The sequence below is a fragment of the Myotis nattereri genome (genome assembly GCF_964212035.1).
Source record: "Myotis nattereri genome assembly, chromosome: 21".
NCBI lineage: Eukaryota > Metazoa > Chordata > Mammalia > Chiroptera > Vespertilionidae > Myotis > Myotis nattereri.
In genome coordinates, this window is record NC_138097.1 from 14,151,385 (window position 1) to 14,164,954 (window position 13,570).

The following is a 13,570-nucleotide window of genomic DNA, read 5'->3' on the forward strand; positions in this document are numbered from 1 at the left end:
ACTCCTCTAGTGTCCCAGTTTGCCCAATATCTTGCCCAAGGTCAGAACTAATTATAGAAACCAGCCATCCCAATACCCAGCCCCTTCCTGCTAAATCCCAGGATTTTATTTATATCCCAGCTATAGATTCTCTCCGTACCCTTGGCCCAGAAGATGCAGGCTGTTGTGTTCAAACCACATCCCTCAAGACCACAAGCATCAATAACGATCGAGCTTTAAAGCAGATGCTGTCTTTTCATTTTGCAAATCCAAAGATTCCCCCATCAAAAAATCCAGGGCACTTCGCTTTCTGTGAGAACGGAAGGTCATAATCCTATCTGAAATGCCCTGGCACATGTCTCTACCCCCGCGATGCATGATCATTTGGGCGTGAGTTGTGTGTTCAGGCTGACTTCCCGCCCAGGCGGGGTTCCTTCACATTTGCACATGGCTTTTGGGTGGTTCTTCGCTCTCTCCCCGGAAGGGCCTTTCCCCGGACTCTGGGATTTACCGCTGCTGAAGTCGCTGTGTTCTCGCGGGTGGGTGCGTGCATGCGCTGCATGGGAAAGCATCCTTTGGAAAAGCCCGGGCGAATCCCCTTGCAATCTGTACGTGTGCGTGCAAAAGTGCAGAGCAAGGGCTGGAAGGAACCACAACGGGGCACACCCTGACCCAGGGTTACCTCTGGGGCGCGGCTGCAGTGGGGAGGGGCGCGCTGTGGTCTCCTTTTTACTCTAGGTAAGTCTGAGTTGCGCAGTTGTGTGAACCCGCACGAGGGAACGCATCGTGTGTTACACATTTCAAACATATTATATACATTTTTAAAAATCAGAATCTTTTTTTAAAAAAAAACATCTCCATAAAACAAAGGTGCGTCTCCAGAGAGAGCAGCACTTCTCAGGGCTCAGACTGTCCACCGCGGAGACCTCACAGGAACTCCCCCCATCACCATCGTGGAATTGCGGGTGCAAAACGTGCTCTCCACGGCACCCCGCGGGAGATTTGGAAAGTTGGGGGTATCTCGGGGATCGCTGCACTGGGCCACGCACCCCCAAACTCTGCGCACCACCCCCCACACACACACACACACGCAGCCACCCAACCCCTGCTGATGCGGGAGGGTGCGGTGGGGCGGGGCGGGGCGGGGCGTTCCGATCCCGCACCCCACCTCCTCCTCCTCCGCCGCCTGCGCTCGCCCCCCGCCGGCGCCCGGGGCGCTGGCCCGCCCCCTCCCCTCCGCGCGCAAAGGAACCTCGCGACGCCGCACTGGAGGCGGCAGGCGGGGGCCGGGCGAGGGAGGGGGTGGCCCGAGCCATCCGACTCCGCAGTTGTCTCCGGAGCGCGGGCTGCGCCGCCCGAGCCGCTGGGCTGGGGACCCGCTCGCCGGTCGCTCCCGGGCCGGCTCTTCCAGGCGCTCGCCAGCATGCAGCCCGGGAGCAGGCGGCGCACCCCGGTCCGCTGCTGAGCCGGCCGGGGCGGCGGGGACCTGCGCCTGCCGAGCCCCTCCTTCCTCGCCCCGGGGCGGACAAGCGGCGCCCCGGCCCCCACGCTTCGCCCATGCAGCCGCCAAGGTAAGCGCGGGGCCGGCGGCGGAGTGGACCCGGCCGGCTCCGGCTCCCCCGGGCGCCGCGGACACTTGCAGGGGCCCCCGCACGGGCTGGGTCCTTCCCAGCCCCACGTCTCGTCTTGCCCAGATTGGGAGCTTCGCTGCGCCTCGGTGGCTTTCGCTCTTGGCAGCAAAGTTCTTGTGGTTTGGTATCCGCTCTTTTTTTCCTAAAAGGCTCTCCCCAGGCAGCCGGCGGCGCGTGTGGTTGGACAGCCCAGCGCAGTCTCCACTGTGTGCGGGCCGGGAGCTCCCTTGCTCCTGGACCAACTCCTCCCGGGAGCCGAGGACGGAGCTGGCCACCGGGCTGTCCCCCAACTGAGCCAGCTCGCCGGGTTCTCGCCCCCTGCCCCGCGCCAGACTTCCTGAGCCGGCTGCCGGGGGGGGGCGGGGGGGGGCGCCTGTGCCCCGGGGCATTGGGGCAGGTCTAGGTCTGGGCCCGGGTCCCAGCGGTCCTTGGTGCTGGGAGCGCAGGTGCGCGGGGAAATGCGGGACTCGGCTTGAGTGCTAAGGGATCGGGTTCCCAAGTGTCGCCGCGTCCCTACGTGGTGGTTGGGCCCTTCGGTTCGGGCCATGCAGGGCGGTAACTGCGCGCCTCGCTCCCGCCGTGGCGCACAGGGGGACAGGTGTATTTAGAGGGAGGGTTGAAGTGGGGACGCACCCCGTGAATGCATTTACCTTGCATTTGCTCGGAGGTAGAGCCAGTTCCCCCAAATTGTGATTTTCAATGGGGCCTTCGAGCTGCTATTACGCCCTGTGGTTTCCGAAGGCGTTGGGTTGTGTGGATTTTACAAATAGGGTGTCTTGCGGACGAATTAGGGGAAACCGCGCCATCTAGAGGAAACGGGGAGCTCCCAGCTCCTTGAGGCTGCACGGCTGCGTGTTCTCTAGGGAAGGTGTCTCCTGTGGCAGGTGGGGAGTCCCCTGTGTGTCTACAGTCCCGCGCTTCCGAGTTCAAGGGACAGAATTGCAGGTCGTGCTGAGTGGCAGGCTGCCACCTCAAGATCCATCACCTCGTCCCTCTGGCTTTAGGATCCTCCAGCAGAAAGATAAAATGGTACCTGCTGGTACCCGTTCTGCAGAAAGCTGGGAAATCCATGCACGGACCTTGCTCTTCTCCCGAGTGATTTTCCGGGGAATGAGCCCCGGTCCCTGGAAAGGGGGTTGGCTGTGCCAGGAAGAGCAGCTGAAGGAGAACTTGGAAGGGTCTCTTACCAATCCGTGCAGGAACTGTGGGGTGTAACAACAATGCCACCTGGGCATCTACAAAGGAGAGGTTTCCTGCAGCCCCACCGCCACAGGGGGCGACAGGCAAGCCCCCTGTATCAGGGACAAGGTCTCCAGGAACAGTGGGGCAGACTTGGCTGGTTATGGAGGAGAGCGGAGGAAGGCCCTGGGTGGGGCACCCCACAGCCAGGGAGCTCCGCGTTCTCTGGAGCTGGGTGTCGCTGCCACCTTCCAGGCCAGCGGGTATTAGCAGTGAGCTGGGTGCCCCCTGTCCTGACAGGGAGGTTGGTTCCTTGTAGGTTAGTGCCCTGCTCTGCTGGTGGTGAGACCCGCTGGGCAGAGATGGTGGTAAGGGAGGTCCCAGCCTCCTTTTCTCACCAGTCCTGCTGCTCCCATCATTCCCTCCCTGATGACGGACAGGTGCCTCCTGTCTGAATCGACATGCAGAAAGGTGGGTGGCTGGCCTCCCCACCCCCCATGCTGCCTCAAACTGTCTCTCCATTTGCAGGTGTTTATTCAATAACCAGATTTGTGACCCCCAGAAGGGGTCTTGCAGTAAGGTGGCACTTTTTCCAAGGAGGGCTTCCTAGCCTTTGCTGAGAAACCTGTCTGCTTTCTCTCCTTCCCAGCCTCCCCAAGGCGAGACTCACCGCCTCCCCTGTAGCAATACAGAGTGGAGGCGTGAGGAGCTCCTCTTAGCACGACCCTTTCATATGGCTCTCCAGTCCCCCAGCGTGGATCCAACGCAGGCATTCTTAGATGAGAAAATGCAGAATACAATGAAGACGTACTGAGCACTCCCAACAGTGGGACGGGGAGCTTTTTGAGCCACACTCCCAGTGTCCCTGCGTGTGCTGGCATTTCCATTTCTCAGAAGAAACAGGCCCAGAGAGGGGCAGGGGTACACCCGGGGGTCTGCAGAACTCAAGTGCTTTCCCCTACAAACTCGCTACCCAATGCATTGAACTCAAGCGCTTGCTTTTACCATGTGCGGTCCCCAAATTTGGTCACGCCTTGGGAGGTGTGATCAGCCATCTCTCCAGCAGTCTGCCCTCCAGGGAAAGGGAAGGGATATTCCCAAGCGAAACTGCGCGGAAACAAACGTCTTATCAGTAACCAGCGCAGGCTCTTTGGGATCTGCTATGTCTGTGCACTGAGAAGGCAGCCCCCCTTAAAGAGCATCCTCCGAGAACTTGACTTCTAATCCCACAGGGAAGGTCAGATAGCAGAGGTGTCTGAGGTGTTCCTGAGGCTCTGTAGGGGAAGGCTTTGCTTTTCAAACAACATTGTTTATTCGCTCAACAAACTGAACAGAACTTGAACCTGAGGAAGGGAGGGCCAGACTTCCCCATCTGTCTGGTACCCAGCCCCATTCCAACGTCAGGCATTTATTTTTTTTTTTTTTATTTGGCCCTCCCTTCCCTTAGCTACAGTGCTAGGAAGGAGCAGCGTGAACAGGGCAGTGGAAAAAAGCAAGGACTGCCTCACCCAAGGGTGCATACGAGGTCAGACTCACCTGGAGACACGATGAGGTTCCCCGGGGCACCCCCTCACAGGTCCGGACCTGCTCATCAGCCCTCATGGCTGAGTTTGGAGGGTCATTGTGCCCTGAAACGGGACACATGGGAGTTCATGTTGTTTTTCCATCAGCCAGTGCAGCTCACATAATCTGATACTTCGTTTTCAACATCCTGCTTTCCAAATGCTCCCCTTACCATCCTGAAGCGCACCGGCTTTGTATCTTGGGCATCTCAGGATCCTATGGTCAGAAAAAGCCGGATGCCACTCTTTTCCACGCTGCAGGGTTTTTACGTTGCTTTCGTGTTTCTCTGTTGAGAGCACTTTGAGGAAGGAGGTCCCTAAACTCCACGTGTCTGATTTTCCATGAGGATATGGTTGCTATCGGAGTCTACTAACTGTGAACCTGATAGGGAATAGATGCCATTCTGTGGCTGCCCCAGGAGCTTACTGAGAAACTCCAAGGTCAAGAAGGGAAGGTGTGAAAAGGTGGAGGGGGAGAGGCTTAACCCCGAAGCAAGAGTTAGTGAGGACAGAGCAAACCCAAGCCACGGTGATGCCCAGGCCCTACCTTTCAGGGTCAAGGGCCAATCTCCAGAGGCAGAAGCCCACCTAGCTTTGAATTTGAATGGCCGGTGGTCTGAAGGGGCTGCCATGAATTGATACTATGGACAGGTTTCCCTAAACATCTTGGTGTGCAATACTCACCTGTTGTTCAGTGGTTAGCGTCGACCTATGAACCAGGAGGTCACAGTTCGATTCCCGGTCAGGGCACATGCCCAGGTTGCGGGCTCGATCCCCAGTAGGAGGTGTGCCAATCTATGATTCTCTCTCATCATGGATGTTTTGCTCTCTCTCCCCCTCTCCTATCCTCTCTGAAATCAATAAAAATATATTTAAAAAAAAAAAAACTTGACCTAAAAATACCATTGAGCATCCAAAAGAAAGAAAAAGAATTCTGTAATTATTTCCACGTAACTAAGTAAGGTTTTTAGGGGGATGAGGGAGATGGTTCAGGGAAACTTTCCTTAAAATGTTCGTATCTTTTTATTTGTTTCTGGAAACAGTATAACCCTAAACATACTCCCATTTCTAATTCACGGTCCATCAGAATACGCACAAGGCATGTTATTTGACTAGCAACAACAATAAAAAGCCCCGGGCAACGATGAGAAGCAGCTGTGGTTTGGTGGGAAAACCACGGAACTTGGCATTGTAAGGGCCGAGGCTTGAGCCCCTCTCTCTGCCATCTCTATTCTTGGTGACTTCGGGGTTCCAACCAATTTTAAAAGGAAAGCCATGGCCCTAACCGGTGTGGCTCAGTGGATAGAGCGTCGGCTTGCCAACTGAAGGGTCCCAGGTTCGATTCCGGTCAAGGGCATGTACCTTGGTTGCGGGCACATCCCCGGTAGGGAGTATGCAGGAGGCAGCTGATCGATGTTTTTCTCTCATCGATGTTTCTAACTCTCTATCCCTCTCCCTTCCTCTCTGTAAAAAAATCAATAAAATATATTTTTTTTAAAAAGGAGAGCCGTGGAGGGGAGAGCCACGTACATTTGACACTTTTGTCCTTTCTGGATTGGCACCCTTCCCCACCTCCCATCAGCTAGTGTTCTTCTTTCCTTCGGCTTCGCATCAGCCAAACTCTAAACAACTTTGAACTTGATGAATAACTTGGTTATCTGCTCCCCATTGCCAAGTGTCTGTGCTGTTTGTGCTTGGCACCAAACGGTTCATTAATCCAGCGACTCCAGCCTTCTGCCGGTGGAGAGACACACACAGGCTCCCTGTCCGTTCAGACGCTCGCCTCTCGGTGCGTAAACGGTTCCAAGCTGGTTCTTCTCCCGAGAACATGCTGGAACGGGGAGAGGTAAACACGGCCGTCTGTTGTCCATGACGGGAACCCGGTGCCGTCTTGACGCCGTGGCTCGAGAGCCGCTGTAGAACAAGAGGTTGCTGAGTGTTTTCCCAAGGTGTGGTTTCAGGTATGTAGAGTGTTGCCGGGGCTTATTGCTAAAGAATTTCAGGCCGACACGAAAGCACAGAACGTCACCCTTCCCGTGACATTTCCCACTTGTTCAGCGACAGGTTCACTTGGTCGGGGGTGGGCAAGGCCAGTTAGGTGCACAGCCAACACCCGTTCACTGGCTCCCTAGAGATATGGGATCCCTGGAGCCCGAAGATCGCCCCCAGGCAGCCAGGCCATGATCGCAGGTTGAGAAGCTGAGGGTACAGCCCAGCCCGGCCGGTGTGGCTCAGTGGTTGAGCGCCGACCTAGGCACCAGGCGGTCACGGTTCGATTCCTGGTCAGGGCACATGCCTAGGTTGCGGGCTCCATCCCAAGTAGGGGGCGTGCAGGAGGCAGCCGATCCATGATTCTCTCATCATTGATGCTTCTATCTCTCTCTCCATCTCCATTCCTCTCTGAAATTAATAAAATAATATATTTATATATTTTTTTTAAATAGAGAAGCTGAGGGTGTTGCAATGGGTCAGGGCACCCAGGGGCTACTGATCCAGGGGTAGGGTCACTCAATATTCCATGTCTCTTTCTCCATATCCACTGCAATATCTAGATTTTTTGCAGCGGTTCTCAACCTGTGGGTCGCGACCCCTTTGACAGTCGAACAACCCTTTCACAGGGGTCGCCTAAGACCATCCTGCATATCAGATATTTACATGACGATTCATCACAGGAGCAACATGACAGTGATGAAGTAGCCACGAAAATCATTTTATGGTTGGGTTACAACATGAGGCACTGTATTTAAAGGACCAGAAGGTTGAGAACCACTATAGAAGTTTCCACCTCAACGCTGATGACAAGTAAGCAGTATGTAGACCAGATAGTAGGTGTGCTCTGGAGTCTCGAGCAAGAGGCACAAGAGGAAAGTAAGAAGGGGAGACTTTTATTTAAATATGAAACTCCAGTTAAACAGGAGTTTAGAACCCCGGGAGGGAGAAGTGGGAGAAGGATCAAAAGAGAAAATGTGTCCTGTTGGCGTGGCTCAGTGGTTAAGCGTTGACCGGTGAACCAGGAGGTCACGGTTCAATTCCCCGTCAGGGCACACGCCTGGGTTGTGGACTCCGTCCCCAGTGTGGGACGTGGAGGAGGCAGCCTATCAGTGATTCTATCTCATCATTGATGTTTCTATCTCTCTCTCCCTCTCCCTTCATCTCTAAAATCAGTAAAAATATGTGTTTTTTTTAAAGAGAGAGAGAAAATGTGGCTGCCCCAGGAGCTTACTGAGAAACTCCAAGGTCAAGAAGGAAAGGTGTGAAAAGGTGGAGGGGGGAGGCTGAAACCCACATATCAGGGAAATGCAACCCTAGAAACTGTCACAGGCCACCAAGGGGGCTCCACCCAGCTGGGCGGAGGCTGGGGGAGTCCTTACTTCTGTTCAGAGCGAAAGGATAAGCACGTGGATGGAGTAGGGTTAACATGGATGGAGTAGGGTTAACAGAGGAGGAGAATCTTACCCCAGATACTCCGGTGCCTGGGGAGGAGCTGGTGAGCCCGTTGGCGGTGGTGTGACAGCCGAGTCACCCAGAAGTCAGCAGGGTGGCTTCTGGCAGGTTCCTTGCCTTCTGCAGTGAGATTTGAGACAAGAGCAAGTTATGTATGTGACTTCCCAGTGAGAAGGGACAGCGTTGGCATCTTTCAGTGGGAACTGAAGTCCCAGGGACGACGTAGCTGTTAGACACTTTGGCATTCCTCGTGTGGACTCCTTTAGATGTCATTCCGTCTGGACACACATCTGTGCGGCCCCTTTGGCTGGTGGACTCGGTTCCTCCCTGACTGCTTGGCTCCTGCCAGGACGGGAGGGGGCATCGGGCCGTTCAACTGAGGAAGAAAATGAAGTAGGAAGTGCTCACTGGGGAGGGAGCAGGCAGCAGGTTGCTGGTGGGTTTTGGTAAAATGGCAGGTAGCTAGATAGCTTGATGGATTGACTGGTTGGCTTTATGTGTGCTCTTACCTACTCTGGAGGGAAGGGGCCGGTGGTCATGAAAGATGGCCAAAATGGGCAACTGTCCTTCCATCCAGGCCTGCGCCCCAGGATGGACACACTGGGCCCCCTTGCCCACAGGGGAGCCCGGCCATCTAGGAAGAGGCATTTTTAATAGTCACTTTGGTGGGATATATACTCAAAAGTAAAGTCCCCATTAACCGGACGAAGCCAGATGGGTTTTGTGAGACGAGACCATGAAACCAGACCCATTGGCTAGCCTTCTCTGAGGGGGCAGAGACAGGCCCGGAGACCAGGGAGAAACCCAAGGGTGAATTCTGTTTAGACTTCCAGAATTCCTCCTGACCGAGTCCCACCCCCAGGGTCACTTACGATAACAAGTCCTTGCAGAACGCAGGGGGGGTGGGGGGCCTGGTTGGGGTTGGGGCGGGGGATTGCCACGGATCGGAATTGTCCTTAGAGACAGGAAACAAAAAAGAAAATAGGATAAACAGGTACTTTTCTGGATGAGGAATTATAAACAGTGGGGATCCCCAGGGACCATGGTGCGGTCCCAGGCTTAGTTTAAATGTTCATATTTCATCTGGAGGAGAGACTGCTCAGCTAGGTCCAGGCCTGCAGATGGAATGGATGGCAAACAAATGGTGATTAACCGCAGGGTGGGCCGAGGCGGTAGCAAGCAAATGCATACTGAGCTTGTGCAGGGAGAGGTCCAGCCTCAGTTAATGCGTTTAGGAGAACATAACCCAGATTTCCAGAAAAATGGATCCTGGAGGGGATCTTTGCAAAATGTTTGTTTGCTAAAGGCCGTGTGGGACCAAGTGTTCAGGAGGTGCCTACCGTGAGGCCCAGGCGACAGCCTCGGGGAGAACGCGTAAGTGGTCAGACTCTTAACAGGAGCCGTTTGTCTAAAGTCAACTACACTTTGAGTTTCTCTGGCAAATGAAGCGCTGAGTTCCAAAACCCAAGGTTTCAAGAATTTCTTACTCTTTTGCAAAGAGTTGGGGAGTTGTCAACAGGTTCCTCTAGGTCAGTGGTTCTCAACCTTCCTCATGCCACGACCCTTTCATACAGTTCCTCATGTCATGGTGACCCCCAACCATAAAATTATTTTCGTTGCTACTTCATCACTGTCATGTTGCTACTGTTATGAATCGTCATGTCAATATCTGATATGCAGGATGTATTTTCATTGTTACACATTGAACATAATTAAAGCATAGTGATTCATCACAAAAACAATATGTAATTATATATTCAACATGTGTTTTCCAATGGTCTTAGGCGACCCCTGTGAAAGGGTCGTTTGACCCCCAGAGGGGTCGCGACCCACAGGTTGAGAACCACTGCTCTAGGTCGCCACGACCCCATGCTGCTCTGATGGGGCCAGAGTTCTCCTGATAGTCTACACCGTGCAAAGGCCAAATCTCCACTTTCATGATGTCCGCATTCAGCCGCACACACTTTTTCTTGTGAGAAAAAAAAAAAAGAAAAAGCCCTTGGCATTACCTTTCCCAAATTATTTGCTTCTGCCATAAAAATTGCTTCTGCCGTCCAGATGAATGCCAGTCAATCTCCTAGCAGGAATGCTGCGGAGTTCGAGTGGCCCCGTGCCCCCATGCCCCTCCCAAATTGTATGATCAGCCAGCCCCTTACAGATGAGGAAACGGGTGTAGAGACCAGAAATCTGGTTGCCAAAGGTTCAGTCTTGGGCCAGGGCAGGGCTGAAAGGGGCTGCTTGGAGGGTTTTGTTTTAAAGAGGAAGGGAGAGGGAGAGAGAAACATCAATGATGAGAGAGAATCATTGATTGGCTGCTCCTGCACGCCCCACACTGGGGATGGAGCCCGCAACCCAGGCATGTGCCCTGACCAGGAATCGAACCCTGACCTCCTGGTTCCTAGGTCGATGCTCAGCCACTGAGCCTTGCAGGTCTGTGCTGTCTTCCTGGCCTGGAGGTGCCTCAGAGCTGCTGCTGGTAGTGCATTTGCTGGTGGGAATACGAATGGGACGGTCCCTTCTCCCTCATTAGCGGGAGGCTCAGGCTGACTTTCGAAAGGCAGAATCCAGATGGTGTGAACGGGTGGCCCTGGAAGGTGCCCCTGTGCAGGCTGGCCCTGTGCCCACCTCGGTGTGCCAGGGCTGTCCCGGGCTTCTGACGAATACATTGGTGGGTTTGGCCCAAGGATGGGCCAACCTTGAGGGGAATGCCATGTGCGACCTGGATTGCAGTGGGCAAGCCTGTCGCGGTCTGCAAACCAGGGCTTCCGGTGAAACTCAGCGTAGGGGGGAGGTAATTGGACAGAACCTGCTAGACTGAGACCTCACTATGGGAGGGGGAAAGATGGTGGCACCCCAGCTGTAAAGGCAGGCGAGCAGAGGCCCCCGTGGCCTTGAGTCCTAAGGGAACAGCCGCTGGCCGAGGCCTTATGCCCTTTCTTGCCCGTGGTGCAGCCGGGTTCAGAAGTGTGATTCCTTTGGGTCTTGGGCCCTTTTCCCTCGCCCGGAGCTCACTCCTCCATAGCTGGACTCCCCTCCTGGCAGGCACAGCGCCCCGCAGCCTGTGTGGCCTCCGGCGAGCGAGGACTGTGATAGTGCTTAAGGGAAACATCGCAATTGGACAAAAACGCGGGATTCTCTTCCAAAGAACCAGATGAGTAGGCTTGGAAGCGAGGTGAGGGGGCCAAGGGGAGGAATTGGTTTGACTGAAAACACTTGCTCCGGCGTGTTTGTGCTCCGTCCAGAGGATGCTCAGGGGCAGCTGCCAGCCCCTTAAATAGCCCAGGAGCAGGGGCAGGAGCGCCGCGAGGCTCAGGGAACCCTGGGGAGGAGGCACGTTGCTCCCAGAAAAACAGGCGACCCAGCGAAGGAAGTCATCACCCCGATGCCCTGCCGAGCGCCGCCTTGGTGGCAGGGCCCTGAGCAGCGCCGGGACCGCTGTCCCCACGCCTCCCCTGGGGTGGCAGCCCTCCTGCCTCTGAGGGGCCCGCAGGCCCCCAGCTCCCGGGCGCAGCCAGGGCAAGTGCGAGGGAGGCAGCGCGGTGCTGGGCGGGGAGGGGGTGCTGGAGGCAGCCCAGCCAGGCGGGGTGGGTGGCCAGGGCCAGGGCGGGCGGGCCTCCAGGTGCGCTCCTGGCTGAGGTCCCCAGGGCCACCCCGCCTAACCCCCCGGACAATCTGGGGAGCGGATCTGCGGGCCGCTTGCACCAGGGAACCCCTCAGAGTGGGAGAAATGAGCGGCTTCGGGCCGGCGGTCTAGTTGGAAAGGGGACCTGGGGTTGGTCTCCAAACACAGTTTCTTTCCACTTGGGTTGGAGATTTCAGGGGGGAGATTTGGGAGCGCGCTGCCGCCCTGGCGCTCTTGCAGGGCCAGGCGGCCCGGGGACTGGGTCCTTTCCGCGTGGGGAGCCGCGGCGCGTCCCGGGGTCCCGGGGTCCCCGAGGTCCCCGTGCCCAGCGCCGCAGCCGGGAGCCGCGGTCCCCGCCCAGCTCCCCCACCCGTCGCGGGCGGCGCTGAAACCCGAGCGCGAGGGGCGGGCGGCGCGGCGGCGGGGGCGGCGGGGCCGGGCGGACATTGGAGGGGACCCGGTGATGGATGGCGAGGGCGGGGCCCGCGGGGAGGGGGCGCGCCGGGCGCCCGCGGCCGAGGGGAACCGAGCCGCCCGGCTCGCTGCTCCCGCCGGCGGAGCGAGGGCTGCCTGGGCTGCGCAGCGTGATTGATTTTCTGCTTTTCTTCTAAACTCTTCTTCCAGGGAGAGGCTAGTGGGAACAGGCCGAGCTGGATGGATGGGTATGGGGAGAGGGGCAGGACGCTCAGCCCTGGGATTCTGGCCGACCCTCGCCTTCCTGCTCTGCAGCTTCCCCGCAGGTAAGGCATGGATGGCCCCGGGCGCGGGGACCGCCTCGCAGCCCTCGCCACGGCCCCCGAGCGCGTCGGCGGCGCCCCCCGCCCCCCGGGGGGGACCTGGCCTCCCATCTCCTCTGGTCTTTGTTCCTCCCGCTCCCCGCGGAAGGCGCGATGGATGCCCGGGGAACTCCAGGGGGGACCCTACTCGGGCTGCACTGAAAAGCAGCCGGTCGGAAGGGTCTCTTGGGCCGGAGGTGCCTCCGAACTTCCCAGAAAGAGGGGGGGACCAGGGACGCGCCCCTGGGAGGCCCTGGAGGGAGGGGCGCAGGGGAGGTACGGGCTCCGAGCAGGGGGCGCTTTCCCGGGCTCCTCACCCACCGCTTTGCAGACCTGCCCGGTGCCCAGGGGTGGCCCCGGGGGCGCCCCCGACGTCCTAGCCAAGTCCCCGCCGCCCTCGCCGGCGGGACCGGCCGGCCCCACGCCGGGAGCCCTCGGACTGGGCTCCGAGCAGCCCGTATTCCTGTTGGATAACATCCCGCGTCGCCCCCCGTTTGTTTTTATTGTGTCAGAAAGGGAGAGAATTTCAGAATTAAAGCTGAAAAAGCCCATCTGTTTCCAATGAATCCCCCATGGTTTTTCACAATGTTTTTGGCAGATCGCTGCCTTCAAATTCCTCCGAGCCCGACCTCTTGTTTTTGTTGGGGGAAGGGAGACCAGCTCCACAGAGAAGCATTTGTTCGTTCCCAAACGCTCCAGTTTCTTGACTTTTTTTTTTTTTCTTCTTTTCCCCTCCCCTGTCGTGGGGGGGAGGGGGAAGGCCCGAAACTTAAATCCCGGCTCTGTTTTCTGTATAATGTTTCATAAAACTTTATTTCATTTCTGCCATATGCTGCTCACAGCTGGGAAACGCCAGTGAAACCCTTCATACCCGGTTTTTTTTTTCTCTTCTCGCTAAAAAAAAAAAAAAAAAAAAAAAAATGAAACAAATACACATCAGCCCAGGGTTCGGGCCCAAGGGTCCCCCGTGGCGAGGCGGGATCCCCCGGCCGGTGCCACTGTGTGGCGTGGCCCCGAGGTGTCTTCTTGCGAAAATGCGAGTGTGTTTCTGTGTCTCGCTCCGCAGCCCCGCGCACCGCGGGGACTTTGCAAGAAAGGACTTGAGCGAGCGAGACGGGGATTGCGTTGTTTTGTTTTGCTCCTCCGCCAACTGGGTTTCAGGAACTGGCAGAACTGGGCCATCCAGGCTGCAGGCTGCCGCTGGGGCAGGGGGACCAGGCAGGCAGGCAGGCAGGCCGGCAGGCAGGCAGCCCAGGTGGCGGAAAGGGCCTGGGATCAGTTTACCTTCTCGCCCCGGCCCTGCTTCGGGTCTCCCTGGCGGCCTCTGGGTGCAGCGGGCCCAGTTCACCTTCGGCAGCTGCACGCACCCACCCCCCG

At 56.9% G+C, this 13,570-nt stretch overlaps 1 protein-coding gene across 1 annotated transcript in view; it reads left to right on the forward strand.

Moving 5' to 3' along the window:
• The first annotated feature begins 1,457 nt into the window (after positions 1-1,457).
• RGMA (repulsive guidance molecule BMP co-receptor a) overlaps positions 1,458-13,570 on the forward strand; it is a 28,690-nt gene continuing 16,577 nt past the window's right edge. Inside the window, exons 1-2 of the mRNA XM_081114811.1 lie at positions 1,458-1,550; positions 12,042-12,157. Coding sequence (XP_080970937.1) covers positions 1,537-1,550; positions 12,042-12,157 — 130 coding nt within the window. The 5' untranslated portion in view covers positions 1,458-1,536. The remainder of the gene's footprint in view (positions 1,551-12,041; positions 12,158-13,570) is intronic.